Genomic DNA, 19,680 nt, shown 5'->3' on the forward strand with positions numbered 1-19,680 from the left:
CAGGGTCTCTGTTTGCGGAATCCATGTTGATTTATATAGAGGAGCTATTCATTTTCCAAAAACGTCATAATTCTAGAGCATAAAACAGGTTCCATAATTGTACAACAGATTTATGTCAACGATACAGATCTATAATTGTGTGTATCTGTCTTACAGCATTTCTTAAAAACGGGAATGACCTGCGCTTTTTTTCCACTCGTTAGGTACCTTTCGTTGCTCAAGCTGTCAGGTACCAAGTCACTTCCTACAGCTTGATGCACCGCGCTGCTCAGACACTATGCAACCACTACAGTACAACCATTGGAAAAGTTCATTGTATGATTCAGGGGTGCACACTTCGGAAGTAGTTTGGGTCAGAAGCAGTGTTGCCAGCTGTTTCTATCATTAACTTCAGCTTTAAATGGAGGGATTCCAGCAAAGCCATGGTATAGAAGGAAGCCAAATTTGAGTAAACTGTGTGTTTGGGCATGTTGCGTACCTCTGCATTCCAGAGGAACTATTGACAAGTAAGTTTGACATCAGATCATTAAAATATTGTCCCAGTGGTTACAGCTCACTGTCTTAAACAACACAAGATTGTATTGGTAAGAGGCGTCATTTTTGAAGAAAGAGAAGCTAGTGATGCTTGGATCTTGAAAGAGCTGTTCAGATGGACAACAGAATGCGGAACACAACAGAAGAAAAGAACATCAGAATGAAACTAACTAACCAGACGTAAGTGCATCAGTTACGACGGCTGTTTGGAAAGTAAGGTCCGATCGAAATGGAAACCACAGCGAAAGTAAAAAAAAATTATTCACAACAGTGAGCCACATCTTCCAGCTACCTCCCTAAATAGTCGCCGTTCCGAAGACATTTGTCGTAGCGTTGTACAAACTTTTCAATATCCTCGTCACAGAAAGCAGCCGCCAATTCTCTACACTGGTTTGCATTTCGTTATTTGTGCCAAAATGGTGTCTTCGTAGCCCAGCGGTTTATGTGAGCAGAGATGAAAATCGGAGGGAGCCAATTAAGGGCCGAATTGTGGGTGATCAAACACTTCCCATCGAAAATGCTGCAGGAGCATCTTCATGGCCCCTGCAAAATGCGGCTGAGAATTGTCTTGAAGAAAGAAACGCGTGGTATTTGTTTTGTGGGTTGCATAGCTTCAGGCGAAATCTGTCACCAGATATTCGGCGGGAGAAAGTTGTTTTAGGAATTTCTGTGATCAATTTGCACTCTGAACTGAAAAGAGCGACGTGAAGCGATCGACAGACACACTAGAGATACTGCCCAACACATCTGTGCAAAGTTCCACTGGATTTTCACAGTGGTTTCCATCAAAATAAACCAACATAATTCTGTTTGAAAGGTTCGAAATGAGTTCTTCAGTATCTTAAAGAGCCACTTGATGTGGGTCCGTGTTACAAAAAGGGGATTCCAGTGCTCGTCTCTGCTACGTTGATACTTACTGGTGAAGTCAAGAAGACAGAAGATCAACAAAATACATTCTGGTATTCCGTGTTTTTGGAAATACTGTTTGTTGTGCTAAAAAGAGATAGACGTGTTTCACTATCTTCGACAGAAACAGAATATAGTGCTTTGGCAACGGCTGCAACAGACATCCTGTGGCTGAAGAATGTTCTTGCAGAATTTAAAAGATTTGTAAAAATTCCAACAATTTCTAAAGATAATCTGTCAGGCATATGTCTATTATAGACGTGGAAACCTAGACAACGAAAGCGTGGGGATACTAAACAGTGTTTCGTAATCAGCTTTATAATGAAGGACATTTGAATGTTCAATATATTAGCACCAAAGAACAAGTAGCAAGTATTTTTTAAAAAGTAACTTCAAGCATACAGTTCAATGGACTGTTCCCGAAGAGGGGATTAGTGAAATTAACAGATACTTAACGAAATTATAAAATTAAGGGGGGTTGAATCAATGACAATTTAGTAACGGTTCTTCACATTGTTTGGTATTTGTCTTTATATGCGTTTTTCTTGCTGTTTCAGTTTTTTCCCTTCTGCCTGTATCCTGTATTCTTCGCTGTAATTATGATAAGTAATAAATTGATATTAGTCATCTAAATATCTGGTAATTTCTGGCATTAACAACAATGCACATTTCACTCCCACTTGTATTTATAGCGATAATACACAGCTAACGAAGTATCACTCCAGGATTTTTTTATCATTAGATTTTTAGAATATTCACCAAAGCTACACAGAAGACACAAATTTCCAAGTTTCAGTACAAGTTAAAAAAAAGTTACACTCCAACCACTCTATATCCAATGTTTTAATGACTTCTGTAATGCAACTAATCAAATTAAGCTTACGCACACGAACTATTAAATTCCATGATGAATTTGTTTTTTTTGAGGGTGGGGGGAGGAGGGGATGTGGATATTCATTTCGTTTTTCACTTACGCACAATGTTTATCCTTCCGCAGACGTTACTTTATGTTCATATTACAACATTAACAAACAGGAAACATTAAATTCTTGGAGGATCGTGGTTTTTTCGGGATAAAAGGAGGCCGAACTGGGACGAGTTGTGCCTTTCGCAACTCCCAGCTGTTTCGTGGCAAATATTGCTTTTCTTCCTCCGATCATTAAGTAACACACAAATGTCTTGTGAACGTCAGAAGTTAATTTTCATTCGATCCGCGCCGAACTTTTTGATGGTAACTTCTGGAACTCCATCCTCATTGGTTGACTGCACAAGTTCTAAATAGCTGTATCAATATTTATTCCTGCCTCGCAATAGCGCTACAACACCATTTGTATGCAAATAAAAACATTAGATAGTCCAAATGAAGGTTTGTTTAACATCGTTAATTGAAGTTTTAATACATTTTGTTTCCGAACACTAGCTGACAATGTGGAAAGCAGTAGGCACTATCGATAACACTGCTGCTTTTACGACCGGTAGCAAATTCGATAGTGTCGATATCTTCCCACTCGGCACTCGTGCTTTAGTGATCTTCAGAAGCCGCATTAAAAGGATTACGCAAACGGAGTGTTATTGACGTTGTTTTGACTGTGAAGAGGGTGTTAAGAAAATACTATTTATTACAAAAGCGTTTCCCTTTGTTTTATAAAATATGATCTAGTAGAAGACAGAACTAAACAGAGAAGTGTAAATTGTTTACACTGTTTGTTTTTGTTGTCATTGTCAAAAATTTGAGTTGGTAGTATACTACTGATGAACCATTAACTGCAGACTCCCAAAAGGTTTTAGTAACTTTCATTGAACATGCCCCTCGAACAACTCAGTCATTTTGATGAGAAAAGCGGTGCCGTAGTGTGCGCTACACCTTGGGGCCGGTGGTGGCAGACAGTGGCGGAAATTCACATTGAAGTAAATCTACCTCCAAATACTAGGGCTCGTGACGTCGCTGTCAAAGTAACAAATAACTATATCGAATGCAGCGCGTACGAAAAGTCTATTTTCAAGGTAATAAGCCGATAACGTATGTTTAATTTAGTAAAAATACTTCTCAAGAGTAATTTTTGTTACATTAACGGTATCTAACTTTTTAACTAGGGGACACTATTTCGAACTGTTCACGGCGATGAGACGGCGTGGACAATCGAAGACAGGAAGACGCTAACGATAATTTTGTCAAAGGCAGACTATTCTGTGAACGACGAAGCATGGACAGCCTTGATGGAGGATGGTAGTTATCGCCCAGACATGCTAACCGCACATGAGATGAGACAGAAGCTCGACTTGGAAAGGTTTCAGATTGAAGTGAGTGACTTGGGGAGTCTCGATGTTTTTAAATTGCACCGTGTAAACCCTTGTCCCCTACAAATACAGTAATTTAGCTACTTCCTTCAGCACCCGTTCTTCTATCAGATTTGTGAAGCTGACATTATTATTTTTTGTTCTTTATTGTAGTAAAGATTAAGTTTGTACATTACAATTAGCCAAGATAAGTTGAATCTTAATATAAGATAGCAGCATAGTTTTAGTGTCCACAATCCAGATATGCAGAGTATCAAATGAAACCTAATAACAATACTTACAATTAAAGGTCATTGAGGCAATGGGACATTTTACTGTAAGCCAATTTGTGAGCTTGGTTTTAAATTTTGAACCGTCAAGGTATTTGTGGTATCTTCATAATTTATTATAAAAGTTTGTACCTTTCATCTATCAGCTTTTTACAATATGGGTAAAATTTCTTCTTATTCTAAAACAGTCATTCTTATGCGTAGTTTTGTAGTAATTTACTTCACTATGGACAAGAATGTATTTGTGGTCCTCTTTTGCCAGCGTAATGCTTTGATAAACATGCTATATGTACTTTCACTAGGCTAATGAAATATTAAATGCTCTGAGTAACCGGAAGTCACCCGTTGGGATTTTTTGTGATCTGTCAAAGGCTTTTGACTGTGTAAATCATGGAATACTTCTAGATAAGGTCAAGTACTGTGGTATGAATGGGACAGTGCTCAAATGGTTTAAATCATACCTAACTGGAAGAGTGCATAAAGTTGAAATAAGCAGTTCACATAATATGCAAAAAAACTGGTGATTTTTCAAACTGGGGAACAATCAAGAATGGGGTGCTGCAAGGTTTGGTCTTGGGGTCCTCTGCTGTTCTTAATATATATTAATGACTTGCCATTCTACATTCATGAAGATGGTACTGGTACTTTTTGTCGATGATACAGGTATAGCTATCACACCCAACAGACAAGAATTAACTGGTGAAATTGTAAATGATGTTTTTCAGAAAATCATTTAGTGGTTCTCTGCAAATGGGGTCTCATTAAACTTTGATAAAACACAGTATATACAGTTCCACACAGTAAATGGAATGACAGCATTAATAAACATAGACTTCGATCAGAAATCAACAGCTAAGGTAGAATATTCAAAATTTCTAGGTGTATGCATTGATGAGGGGTGAACTGGAAAAACGCACTGAAGATCTGCTGAAACGTTTGAGTTCAGCTACTTGTGCTATTAGGGTCATTGCAAATTTTGGTGATATAAATCTCAGTAAATTAGCTTACAACACCTATTTTCATTCTCTGCTTTCCTATGGCATCATATTCTGGGGTAACTCATCATTGGGGTCGACAGAAGCGTCCGATCCCACGCGTCGGCTTTGACCCGTGACGTAAGGGTGTTGTCGTGTGTGACGTCATGACGGCGCGGAGTTTGGTTTGAGTGTGGCTGTCTCCAGTTCTGTTTTATCTTAATTTATTTACTTTTCTGATCTGTTCGTTCTATCCCGTGAGATTTTTTTTTTTAAAAGACAAAAAACACTGATCAGCTACTGAAGCATCTTTATCTTCTATGGGTTGCAGGGGTTACGACCCCTGGGGAGGTGGGTGGGTATTCATGCATGGCTGTCTTCACTTACACATTGTAGCTACGCAAGGTGTCTAAATTTGTTTATGTTTAGTTTGCCCCCCACCCAAAACACCCCATTTCCCGCACTTGTCCCATTAGTGTCATTAGGCTTCTTGCGGAAAGTATGTGTGTTTGTTTTTGTTTCCGCCGTATTTGTGACATCATGGGTCAAAGCAGACGTGTGGGATCGGACGCTTCCATATTTCCCATCATTGAGTAAAAGAGTGTTCATTGTACAAAACCGTGTAATCAGAATAATTACTGGAGCTCATCCAAGATCATCCTGCAGACACTTATTTAAAGAGCTAGAGATCTTCACTGTAGCCTCACAATATATATATTCACTTATGAAATTTGCTATTAACAATCTGAATGAATTCAAAAGTAATAGCAGTGTACATGGCTACAACGCTAGGAGAAAGGATGATCTTCACTACTCAAGGTTAAATCTAACTTTGGCTCAGAAGGGGGTAAATTATGCTGCCACAAAAGTCTTTGGTCACTTACCTAATAGCATCAAATGTCTGACAAATAGCCATATAGCATTTAAAAGGAAATTAAAAGAATTTCTTAAAGGCCACTCCTCCTACTCATTAGATGGATTTTTGGATATAGTAAGTGGGTAATTTCCCCAACCCCCACTATATATATAAAGTGTCATGCAACATTTTGTGTAATGTAATATCTTGTATAGACGCCTTTTATTAACCTGACACGTTCCACATCATTACGAAGTGTCGTACTCATGATCTATGAAACAAGTGCTAATCTAATAGACTGCATATATTGTGAGTAATTTATCATCAGTGTATCATTCTTTACATGATCTTCTTGATCCATGGCGAACAACATTATTGCTCTTTTTTGTGTCACAAAAACTCTTTTTTTGTGTCACAAAAACTCTTGTTTGTGATACTGTGAAAAGTGTCTCCCCAAAATAACAAACCACATGCAATGTAGGGCTTATCCTAAAATATACCATCTTTCAAGTATGTGTGTCCAAATAAAGGAAAAGCCTTCTTTGCCGATAGCTACCGCTCAACATCCTTGAGCATACATGATCTATATATGTTTGTTCCAAGTAAAAATTTTTGTCAAAAAACATTGCTAAAAACTCATAAAAACCTTGCTGTCAAAACTTATACTATTATTTACAATTAATAAGAAACGAACATTATTCTTTCTGCTGAAATTATCTGGTTCAGTTTTGCTTATGTTTACTTTAAAATCTTATCCTAAGAAGAAATCGCATGTGACATCAGCAAAATTTGATGAGGACAGCCTTTAATTCTAAATAGCTATTCCCCTGGCACAGTCTAGGTGTCTCGCCAGGATACATACTGGTGGATACATTACCAATTGAAGGAAAATCTTTCTCACATAGTAAATGTACAGATAAGGACTAAAGTGGGAGTCTTGAGGAACTCCTGAACCAATAATGCAGTTACTGTAAATACATCTGCTATCATCTTACCATAATTAAAGTGAAGTTCAGTATACAGTGTTCCAGTTTGAAGAAAGGAATGGATAAGTTTTAATATCCACCCAGGGACATCATAAGCAATTAGTTTGAAAAAGAATTTTATGGTTGACCTGGTCAGAGGCCTTCGATAGGTCAAGGCACAACCTGCTACATGTTAGCCGGAGCCAAGCTTATCAAGTGCTACTACATGCACAAACGCCACAGCAGAAGCTATTATGATTCGAACCACATGAAAGCCATGTTGGAAATCAGCCATGAGTCCTCTAGAGGTTAAGTGATCATCTAATGTAAGAACTAAAAATTTTTCAGTTAGACCTAATTTTCTGTAGACAGATGTTAGTGATATCAGCCTGTAGTTTTGAGTATGTTGAACAAAAACCAAATAACAGCAGTATTTCAGTCAGTTCTTATAAGTTTTTCTTTAAGATGCTAGTTTCTGCACTCACTGGTACCATCCCCAGCCTCCGTACTTTAAAACACCAATAAGTATACAATATAGTGTGTGTCTGATGTCTAACAAACATGATAATACAGATACAAAGTGAGACCAACAAAGGTCACTGTACAAAATGTAACATAAAAAGTTAAATGTGCACAAAAACCACACTATAACATGTTCACATACTGGTTAGCATCAGTTAACTACGACATTACACATCATAAGACATTTAATAGAAACTACAGAAAAATGAGGTGCGACATAACCAATCAAATGCATGAAATGATGATAAATAGAAACATTCTTGTAAAAGGGTACAGTTTTGTTTATATATATATATATATATATATATATATATATATATATATATATATATATATATATATATATATATATATATATATAATAGAAGGAAACATTCCACGTGCGAAAAATTATATATAAAAACAAAGATGAGGTGACTTACCGAACGAAAGCGCTGGCAGGTCGATAGACACACAAACAAACACAAACATACACACAAAATTCAAGCTTTCGCAACAAACTGTTGCCTCATCAGGAAAGAGGGAAGGAGAGGGGAAGACGAAAGGAAGTGGGTTTTAAGGGAGAGAGTAAGGAGTCATTCCAATCCCGGGAGCGGAAAGACTTACTTTAGGGGGAAAAAAGGACAGGTATACACTCGCACACATGCACATATCCATCCACACATACAGACACAAGCAGACATATTTAAAGACATATGTCTGCTTGTGTCTGTATGTGTGGATGGATATGTGCGTGTGTGCGAGTGTATACCTGTCCTTTTTTCCCCCTAAGGTAAGTCTTTCCGCTCCCGGGATTGGAATGACTCCTTACCCTCTCCCTTAAAACCCACTTCCTTTCGTCTTCCCCTCTGCTTCCCTCTTTCCTGATGAGGCAACAGTTTGTTGCGAAAGCTTGAATTTTGTGTGTATGTTTGTGTTTGTTTGTGTGTCTATCGACCTGCCAGTGCTTTCGTTCGGTAAGTCACCTCATCTTTTTGTGTGTGTGTGTGTGTGTGTGTGTGTGTGTGTGTGTGTGTGTGCGTGCGTGCGTGCGTGCGTATATATATATATATATACTGAATGTAAGACATATTCAAGCCAAACAGTAACAACAATACTATTTCTAAGAAGAAAACTACTGACCTTCACATTAAACATTGTTACAACTTGTGTAGTATAACATGGTGCTGGTTACCTGTCACCCATGTATTTTGCACCACTTGTGAAAATAACTGAAATAGCACTTATACTATCAAAGAAAATGTATTCAGTGACAAACCAATAGTCCTCATATTATTATGCAAGTGATTGTATAATGAGCTAGTGTGGAGCAGCCAGTAAACCTGAATAGCAAATACCAGTCCAGTAGTTATGCACTAAGCATACCATTAACATAGAGTAATCTACGGATCGGAGCGTGGAATGTCAGATCCCTTAATCGGGCAGGTAGGTTAGAATTTAAAAATGGAAATGGATAGGTTGAAGTTAGATATAGTGGGAATTAGTGAAGTTCGGTGGCAGGAGGAACAAGACTTCTGGTCAGGTGACTACAGGGTTATAAACACAAAATCAAATAGGGGTAATGCAGGAGTAGGTTTAATAATGAATAGGAAAATAGGAATGCGGGTAAGCTACTACAAACAGCATAGTGAACACATTATTGTGGCCAAGATAGATACGAAGCCCACACCTACTACAGTAGTACAAGTTTCTATGCCAACTAGCTCTGCAGATGACGAAGAAATTGAAGAAATGTATGATGAAATAAAAGAAATTATTCAGATTGTGAAGGGAGACGAAAATTTAATAGTCATGGGTGACTGGAATTCGAGTGTAGGAAAAGGAAGAGAAGGAAACATAGTAGGTGAATATGGATTGGGGCTAAGAAATGAAAGAGGAAGCCGCCTGGTAGAATTTTGCACAGAGCACAACATAATCATAACTAACACTTGGTTTAAGAATCATGAAAGAAGGTTGTATACATGAAAGAACCCTGGAGATACTAAAAGGTATCAGATAGATTATATAATGGTAAGACAGAGATTTAGGAACCAGGTTTTAAATTGTAAGACATTTCCAGGGGCAGATGTGGACTCTGACCACAATCTATTGGTTATGACCTGTAGATTAAAACTGAAGAAACTGCAAAAAGGTGGGAATTTAAGGAGATGGGACCTGGATAAACTAAAAGAACCAGAGGTTGTACAGAGTTTCAGGGAGAGCATAAGGGAACAATTGAAAGGAATGGGGGAAAGAAATGCAGTAGAAGAAGAATGGGTAACTTTGAGGGACGAAATAGCGAAGGCAGCAGAGGATCAAGTAGGTAAAAAGACGAGGGCTAGTAGAAATCCTTGGGTAACAGAAGAAATATTGAATTTAATTGATGAAAGCAGAAAATACAAAAACGCAGTAAATGAAGCAGGCAAAAAGTAATACAAACGTCTCAAAAATGAGATCGACAGGAAGTGCAAAATGGCTAAGCAGGGATGGCTAGAGGACAAATGTAAGGATGTAGAGGCCTATCTCACTAGGGGTAAGATAGATACTGCCTACAGGAAAATTTAAGAGAATGACTTGTATGAATATCAAGAGCTCAGATGGAAACCCAGTTCTAAGCAAAGAAGGGAAAGCAGAAAGGTGGAAGGAGTATATAGAGGGTCTATACAAGGGCGATGTACTTGAGGACAATATTATGGAAATGGAAGAGGATGTAGATGAAGATGAAATGGGAGATAAGATACTGCGTGAAGAGTTTGACAGAGCACTGAAAGACCTGAGTCGAAACAAGGCCCCCCGAGTAGACAACATTCCATTGGAACTACTGACGGCCTTGGGAGAGCCAGTCCTGACAAAACTCTACCATCTGGTGAGCAAGATGTATGAAACAGGCGAAATACCCTCAGACTTCAAGAAGAATATAATAATTCCAATCCCAAAGAAAGCAGGTGTTGACAGATGTGAAAACTACCGAACTATCAGTTTAATAAGTCACAGCTGCAAAATACTAACACGAATTCTTTACAGACGAATGGAAAAACTAGTAGAAGCCAACCTCGGGGAAGATCAGTTTGGATTCCGTAGAAACACTGGAACACGTGAGGCAATACTGACCTTACGACTAGCAGGCCGAAGTGGCCGTGCGGTTAAAGGCGCTGCAGTCTGGAACCGCAAGACCGCTACAGTCGCAGGTTCGAATCCTGCCTCGGGCATGGATGTTTGTGATGTCTTTAGGTTAGTTAGGTTTAACTAGTTCTCAGTTCTAGGGGACTAATGACCTCAGCAGTTGAGTCCCATAGTGCTCAGGGCCATTTGAACCATTTGACCTTACGACTTATCTTAGAAGAAAGATTAAGGAAAGGCAAACCTACGTTTCTAGCTTTTGTAGACTTAGAGAAAGCTTTTGACAATGTTGACTGGAATACTCTCTTTCAAATTCTAAAGTTGGCAGGGGTAAAATACAGGGAGCGAAAGGCTATTTACAATTTGTACAGAAACCAGATGGCAGTTATAAGAGTCGAGAGACCTGAAAGGGAAGCAGTGGTTGGGAAGGGAGTGAGACAGGGTTGTAGCCTCTCCCCAAGGCTATTCAATCTGTATATTGAGCAAGCAGTAAAGGAAACAAAAGAAAAATTTGGAGTAGGTATTAAAATCCATGGAGAAGAAATAAAAACTTTGAGGTTCGCCGATGACATTGTAATTCTGTCAGAGACAGCAAAGGACTTGGAAGAGCAGTTGAATGGAATGGACAGTGTCTTGAAAGGAGGATATAAGATGAACATCAACAAAAGCAAAACAAGGATAATGGAATGTAGTCTAATTAAGTCAGGTGATGCTGAGGGAATTAGATTAGGAAATGAGACACTTAAAGTAGTAAAGGAGTTTTGCTATTTGGGGAGCAAAATAACTGATGATGGTCGAAGTAGAGAGGATATAAAATGTAGGCTGGCAATGGCAATGAAAGCGTTTTTTAAGAAGAGAAATTTGTTAACATCGAGTATAGATTTAAGTGTCAGGAAGTCATTTCTGAAAGTATTTGTATGGAGTGTAGCCATGTATGGAAGTGAAACATGGACGATAGATAGTTTGGGCAAGAAGATAATAGAAGCTTTCGAAATGTGGTGCTACAGAAGAATGCTGAAGATTAGATGGGTAGATCACATAACTAATGAGGAAGTATTGAATAGGATTGGGGAGAATCCAAGTTTGTGGCACAACTTGACCAGAAGAAGGGATCGGTTGGTAGGACATGTTCTGAGGCATCAAGGGGTCACCAATTTAGTATTGGAGGGCAGTGTGGAGGGTAAAAATCTTAGAGGGAGACCAAGAGATGAATACACTAAACAGATTCAGAAGGATCTAGGTTGCAGTAGGTACTGGGAGATGAAAAAGCTTGCACAGGATAGAGTAGCATAGAGAGCTGCATCAAACCAGTCTCAGGACTGAATACCACAACAACAACAACAACAACAGAGTAATCTGAACCACCCGGAGGATAAATACTGAGGTTGGGCGAACAGGGAAGGTCCAGACATCATATCAACCAGAGAGAGATCACTTAAAACACATTGTTCCATTGTTGTAAGATGATTGTGTAATTACAATTTCTTGGGAGATATAACGTGTCATACAAATGACATGTTTTGTAGAAATGATAATGAAAATAAATCGAAGTAGAAATGCAATTTTGGAATTAAGATTGTTTTTATGCGTCTTTTATATGTAATGTATTAGTTTATTGATGTCAACCGGTATGATATATGAACATATTCTGTTACTGAGGTTTGTATGCACTTTTAACTCTTTTTTTTGTATATAGTTAGTGACCCTTACCAGTCTTGCTCTGTACCTGTATTATTATCTTATGTTACACACCAGACACACACTACATGTTCTAATCCACCGGGGCCTCAGTATGGCACCAAAGAAGTGCCAAAACTGGTAGCTTAAAGAAAAATAAATAAGAACTGATTGTAATATGACTGTTGTTTCGTTTTTGTTCTACATACTGTTTGATCAGCCACTGGACAGAATCCATGAAGTTTTGAACAGTGGTTCTGGGTCCTGTTTTAGAAATAGGTTTCACTGTGGTAAAATTAAATAGATCTGGGAATATACCACTTAAAGAATACCAACTGAACAAGGCTAGTCAAAATGGGAGCCAGTTGAAGTTTACATTTTTTCAAGAGATTTGGAGGAACATTGTCCCAGCTTGATGAGGATTTGTCATTAAGATATCAATGACCTCAATAACATTTTCAGTAGTAATACTAAGTGGCATACCCATATCAATCATGCTAAGGTCTGTGTCATTATTTATAGTTGCCCTATGCAGAATGGGTTCATTTTTCACTAAATCAACAAATAAATCATTAAATTTGTCACTGAAAATATAGGTATCATCGATGACCTCATCATTTATAATGGAATAAACATTTCCCTTAGGCGTATTTATACTATCATGACCTCTAATGTTTACGAATGCCCAGACACATTGTCAGACAATGCAGTTAGATTGTACACATTTATTTTTTTCTCTTTTCACCTCTTTGTGAAATAGTGATTCACACATTTTATAACTGTCTTTGTACATTTAATTTTCAGTATTTTCAAGAGATCATACATGTTATGTGTGTCAAACCACAAACTAAGCAGATAAGTGCCTAGAAAGACGTTACCTTTTTACTGTCATTTAATTTACTGTTTCTACAAATTTTTGTAATGGGAAAATTCATATCTAAATGCCATGTGAGAATATTAAAAATAAGCCTTTCATTGATTGTTTGTTTACTCCTTGAAAGTTGAAAACAGTGCCCGAGTTTTCTAAGGCTGAGCTATGTTTAAGAAGTGCAACATTTGTGTCTCAAAATTTTCCCATAGTCAACTGACTTGAAACAGTCTTGGGTCATGAAGTTACTGAAATGAAATTAAGTGGTCAGCTACAAAACCAATTAGAACACTAGTCTCAAAACAGTCTATAACAGTAATTACATTACCCTCTGTCTTGGTTAATGGATCATCTTTCAGTGTGTGGATGCTAATTTTAATGTTACTGATATCCTGTACATATTACCAGATTTGCATTGTGTTTCATCAGATATTTTGATAAGAGTTGCTGCAGTAGTCATTAAAGGCTGCATGCAATGCTCTTTTGATGCCAAGCATGTTTTATACAGTTACGCTCTGTCTATTGCCTTATAATTAATGTTAAACATTTTACAAAGTAGTCTTAATTTCTTTAGACTAGACATTTCTTCGAAGAAACTGTATTCCATGGGTTGTCCCTCTCATAATGATTTGTTCTAATGGATACATACCAGTAACCCTTCATACTGAATTCTTTAAAGAACCGTATAGTCATGTATAAAACAGCTGCAAACGTCTGGTTACAAATGGATAATTTGCTAGTAAAACATAGTGTTATGTTTTAAGAAAGGCTAGTTTCATGTGTGTCTCAGTGTTTGATGTCATGTTGTGAGCTGTGTGCTGTACTGTGATATAATATTGCAGGTGCATTCAGTGGTAAATGTTGATTTTGTGTGCAAAATTCCTTGTGGATAGGGTTGGCAGTAAAGAAGTAATAAATTGAAACATCATGCCTGCTAAAATTTTATCCTTTCATTATTTTGTGGAGGGCGGGCTCAGTGAAAATATGTTTCAATAAAGTTTAAGTTATGAGTAAATTTTCTTGGATGTAGCCATGTGCTCTCATTCCCAAATACTGTATGGATATAGTATGGGTAATGTGTGCGCTGTGGGTTACCTACTTAAAGATATAGTCACAATTTCTAACTTGAATACTGTCATATATTGTTAAATTGTTAACATAAGAGGTATAATTAGTTTAGCATATTATGACAATATTTTAAATTTCTGAATTTGGTTAATAAATGTGCAAAATTCGGGAAATCAAATTTTTGTTGCCCTTGGAAGCTGTTAAATAGGCAACTTGCAACTGTGTGTGGTTGATCGTTTTAACCATTTAGTAGTACAGATGTGCACAGTGCTTGGGTCAACTACTCTTTCAAACTTCAGCCACCATCCTTCTGTATGCACCTGCCCTGAGCTAAAAGTTTCAGGTACCTCATTTGATACAACTGCCTCTTTATCGACTTTGCTGAACGTGTAAATCTATTTGTTTTAGTTGCCCTTCTTTAGTAACCATTACTGCTACGACAGTGTCGTAGTCACTGATACTAGTTTCAATGTGGACATCTCCAAAGAAACCAGATCTACTTTTGACCATTAAATCTAATGGATTTCCATTATGAGTAAGCTCCAGAAATATTTGTTCCAAGTAGTTGTCAGAGAAAAAAGTTGGTATTATTTCACGGATGGCTTCCCACAGCCAACAGTTGCAAAACTAGTTATGTGAGTCAATGATTTACAATGACATGATTGGAGAATGTACATACTAATGAACTGATGTTTTCTCTAAAGCTTTCTGGAGATGAGTTTGGTGGTGAATAGAATAATGAGTGAGTGTTCCCCTGACAATTACGCATGTAGTTTAAAATTCTATCTCAGTGGGTTGTAGTTTCTTGTCTTCTGCAACAAATACACCACCTCTGTTCCCGTTAACTTATCTTTTTGATACATTCTTGAATGTATCCCAGAAATCTCACTGCTATCAATTGTGGGTTTTAGCCTGCTTTATGTGCCATGTATTATGTCATCACACCTGTTTTTTTAGGAGCACTTCAAACTCTGGCACTTTGTTGTAAATGCTTCAGCAGTTGATTACTTGGATTTTAATAGTCTCATTTGTGGGTCCTTTTTTAAGATTGTAATGCAGAAGTGTCTCCTGGACTGAATGAAAAGTCCCCTAATCTAAAAGCCCATTTGCACCCAACATACAGTCAGCTACCTCAATAGCAGCCCTGGTATGTAGTCCACACCTGATCAATTTAGAGGGATTCTAATTAAGTTCCCAACCTGATGGCATAACGTATTACAGAACTTTGAAATATCTGATTTATGCCCTCCACTTGACTCTGAACCAGGGGCTACAGTTAGTTCTGGAGACACTGCTGAAGAAACAAAAGAGAGAAAATGCAGTTGTTTCTCATAAATGTCAATTTTATCTTTTTTTTCTATGAATTCTTGAAATTATGAAATAATACATGGAATACTGATTTGAAGAAGAGAAGTAAATGCTTATCTGGTCTGTTGTCTGTGTCTCTGTCTGTAAAGTCAATATTCTCAATGCTGTATTATAAAAACCACATTTTCTTTATGGAAAGGAAATTTATCATACATTGGTTTGCTTCTGTCTAGTCGTAGAAGGTATCTTACGTTGAGTCTTTCTCTGTAAAGTGAAAACTTCGTTAGTATATTTTGTGTACTTTCTCTCTGTCATACTGTGTAATTATCCTCTGGAGTAACATGGTTAAAAGAAATATTTCACCAGTAAACATGAACGTTGAGAATATTCTTTGAAGTAGATAACTGTCTTCCACAATACTCACTTCCAAGTACTTATTGTTGCTTGTGGTTAATAGTAAGAATCAAATTCGGGTGAATGTAATTTATACAAGCACAAGGAATCCACACAAATCATTTCCACACAGGCTTGAGGCCAAAACGCTATGAATCATGGCTATTTAAAAAGAAAATTAAAATCATATTTTAGGCACTCCTACAAATTACTTCATTAAATAGACTGAGGGGTTGAAAACAATGACTGTAGTCTTAAAGTGTGTAAGCACTTTTGATGTTTTATGAAGAATTGGGGCCTGAAAGTATTAAGTGAATAGCAGTTGATATATAGAATAATGTAAAAAGAAGCAGCTTGTTTTTGGAAAATAATGAATTTTATGCTGACTCATCATTTTAAGTCAAGTCTGTGTAAACACAGATGGTATATAGCCATTAGTTGATTAATTTTTAACAGTCCACAGAGTTAATTGGTCATGGAAAAAAATCTTATGCACTCTAACCTCTATTGTTACATTGAGGTGAGCCACACTTTTAGCGATATTGAACTGGCTACAATCACAATTGAAAATTCAAGTTATGGTACCAGTAGATTTTTCACTCTAGGAAGTCAAACCTATAAAAGTAATAAATTCATTGTTCATATACATTTGTACTGCAGTCTACTTTCACAAGTCTCCTTTTATGTGACATAAAAGACAAAAGCTTAACAGGTGCATGATGTTGAAAATTTGGAGCACGGGAAGAGGAAAACACAATGAAGTATACATAATGATGACTTAGATTTATGTTCCCTCAACAAATAATAATAATAATAATTGTAATGTTAACTAACAACTCAAAATACAGTTGTGGCGTTTAGTTATCACCAGGCACATAAATAAGACTGAAAACATTGATAAGCTTTCAAACTGTGTTCTCCTTCAGAGATAACTAGTACAGAAAGCGGGTGCATATGCCGCCCCACCACACACATAGTAAAAGCTGATACCCCCAGTTTCGTCTTTGTGTCTTTTCATCGTCACAATAACTCTGTCTCTTAACCTGGAGTCTGGGTGACCTGCCTTTCATTCCCTCATTTCCTCTCTGAGGAAACAATTAATAGTTCTGAAGGTAGGAGTACTTTATGAACAATGTAAGGAGAAGATAAGAGTGCTGTAAAGATGACACTAAGTTGCAGACAGGCACAAGTAAGACACTTACACATTAGCTTTCAATCACAGACTTCATCAGAAAGAAAGAAAACACACACCAATCATTCAAACAAGCAAGCACACATCACACACAAATGACCGCCAACTTGGGTAGCTCAGATCAGAATGCAACTGTCATATGAAATTCCATGTGACAGTTGCATTCCGGTCATAGCTGCCAGAGTTGGCAGTCACGTGTGCGTGAGGTGTGCTTGCTTGTGTGAATGAATGGTGTGTTATACTCTTTCTTTCTAATGAAGGCTATTGGCCGGAAGCTAATATGTAAGTGTCTTTTTAATTATGCCTGTTTGCAACTTAGTGCCATCTTTATGGTTAGTAGCAATCTATCTTTTTCTTATATTGTTGATATTCCAACATGGGAGTTTCCAGTGTAGAAGTTTACACTCTTTTAAATGTAAGTATTGGCGCTTCCAGAACTTCACACCCTAGTACTGGCCGGCCATTCTGGCCCCTTGTATCTTTACTCTCTCCTGGCTGCAATTGTAGCTAACAGGTTTCTTTGCCCTTCTATTTCTCTTTTCATTCACATATATGTAACAGAATATTGCTACTCAATTGTCACCATTGCCTGGGTCTGTTTGAGTTTCTCTCGTGTGTGTCACTTGGCACATGTACACTGAAAAAAGAGTAGTAGCTCTAAAAAAAGTGACACATTATGTGCTGTTTAGTGATTATGTCCCAAGTGGATCAGGTGCTGCAGTTGATGGCTTGCCTACCCTCATTATTACTCCATTGTGCATTGGCTGTTACTGAAATATTCTCTCTAATCAAATAAATTATGGAACTGGAAAAAAGATGTATGTTCAAATAATAATTGTGATACTATTGCTTTCCAATTTACTTCAGTCTCCTGCTGTGCAACATAGTGTAGACCAAGTAACACTATAAACTGTAATAACTGTGTTTATTTATCAGGGATTTTATTAGAAGACCTGCAGTAACTTAAAAGATCAGATGCATGATTTGTGCTGTTCGGATCCTTTCAACAAGTATTAGTTTTCCTGAACTCCAGAGATGGGAACTTGCACTCCAACACACCCTAACATGCCACCACACTCCTGGACTTGACCTCCATTAACTCCTGTGTGATTATTATTTTATTTATTTACGTTGTTATTTTCATTATTTCTCTCTTCTCCCCTCTCTCCCTCCCTCTCCCCCTCTCTCTCCCCCTCACTCCTCCCCTCTCCCCCCACCCCTCCCAAGTATCTTCACCCATACATAATGAAATGGCATACAGTATTTTAAATGGCAGTGCACATTATGCTCAGTGTTCATGTAACTGTATGTGGCATAATATGAGATCTCTCAGAGGTTAAAGGTCCTGCTTGCAATCACAATTTTATTTTCAGAACCCTCAGTTTGATTTCTCCAGAGCAAAGCTTCAGAAGGCATATGATAAGCTTCCAGGATGGTCCATTGAGGCTGTGAAAAAGCAGCAGCAAGGGCAAGAAGGAGAAAGTAAGCCGGAGGCAGCAGAGGGAAGTGGTATTAAAGACTGAAGAAAGTGTTGTTAATGGTTTTTGTGGGTTGAGAAGGGAACAGTACTGTTAACTCAGTTCATTTGGTTCTCTGAGGAATGACACTCGACACTCTAGAAGATGTCTAATGTATATTTTTGCTAAACTCAGTGTTTATGTATATGACATTTGTCTCCATGAAGTTAGTTTCTGATTACATTGTTTTGTGAGCCAGTGTTCTTTTTTTAGAATGTTTGTTTAGTATACAGTGTCCAAAGAAGTAGCTTTAATACTTTTGATTAGGTACAAAATACTTTACCGTATAATGTTAGGATGTTGGCTGTTTCAAAGCTGACGCAAGGAACTGAATCTAGCTGTGTGCTACATAAATTTATTTTATGATTTTGTGAGGAAATGTAAATTTATGTGCTCTTATTCTTAGTTAGGACACTGTTTCATGATTGCTGATTTGTCTTTGTTGTACTATATTCGTAATGTCCCATAAATATTATTTTAATATTTTTGCAATGTTAATTTTGTCTTGAAAAGTTGAGAAATTACTGTAGTCATATGTTTGTCAGAAAGTTTAAACTCATTAATGACTAAAGGTAAAAGCTTTGATAGGAACTTCTATTATGTGGTTTCTCTGTGATAAGTTAAAATGCCATCCAGAATATGTAGGCAGTAAGTTCTTTGTTGTCTTCACTGTTTTCTGTGCTTTGTATTTCTGGTAGAATTTTGTTTTGCCAAATATGCAGTGTATTTCTACTTACAAATAAATATGAACTTTAAATTGTGAATAAAATAAAATAAAAACTTATAACGCGCATTTGTAAATGACTTTTGAGTATAGATTTATATCTTGTGCCTCAGTTTTGGTCTTAATTTTTAATTTACTAATTGGAGTACTCAGTAAAGCCCCAATTTAATTAATTTCCCAACATTCTGTGCCAGTGTCAGGTATTTGTACCAAAAGCAGAATTCATTCAGAAATCTATAAAATTACAGAGAGACAGTACTTGATCAGTAGGAAAGTTTGCTATTTGTGTTAAAACTGATTGTCTTATTAAAACAAGCGAGTCCCTCTCATCCTGGTGTCAGTGTGACCTGTTGCTTCTTTCGAACTCTTCGCAATCTGTTCTTTTCTCCCTCAGGAAGAAAGTAATACTTTCAAAAGCTGGTTTCCGCTTTCACACATGTTTATCTACAGAAATGGGAAGGTACTGGACAGAAATTCCAAGACTATAATTTTGTGTTTGGTTTGTCAGTG

General features: G+C 37.3%; 1 protein-coding gene across 1 annotated transcript; it reads left to right on the plus strand.

The window, feature by feature from the left end:
* Positions 1-2,947: 2,947 nt before the first annotated feature.
* On the plus strand, positions 2,948-19,239 carry LOC124804981 (nudC domain-containing protein 2-like). The gene is made up of 3 exons (XM_047265372.1): positions 2,948-3,444; positions 3,535-3,741; positions 18,303-19,239. The coding sequence occupies exons 1-3, from the start codon at positions 3,244-3,246 to the stop codon at positions 18,450-18,452; spliced, it is 558 nt and encodes a 185-aa protein (XP_047121328.1). The 5' UTR covers positions 2,948-3,243; the 3' UTR covers positions 18,453-19,239.
* Positions 19,240-19,680: the final 441 nt, after the last annotated feature.

This window comes from Schistocerca piceifrons, chromosome 7 (genome assembly GCF_021461385.2).
Source record: "Schistocerca piceifrons isolate TAMUIC-IGC-003096 chromosome 7, iqSchPice1.1, whole genome shotgun sequence".
Lineage (NCBI taxonomy): Eukaryota > Metazoa > Arthropoda > Insecta > Orthoptera > Acrididae > Schistocerca > Schistocerca piceifrons.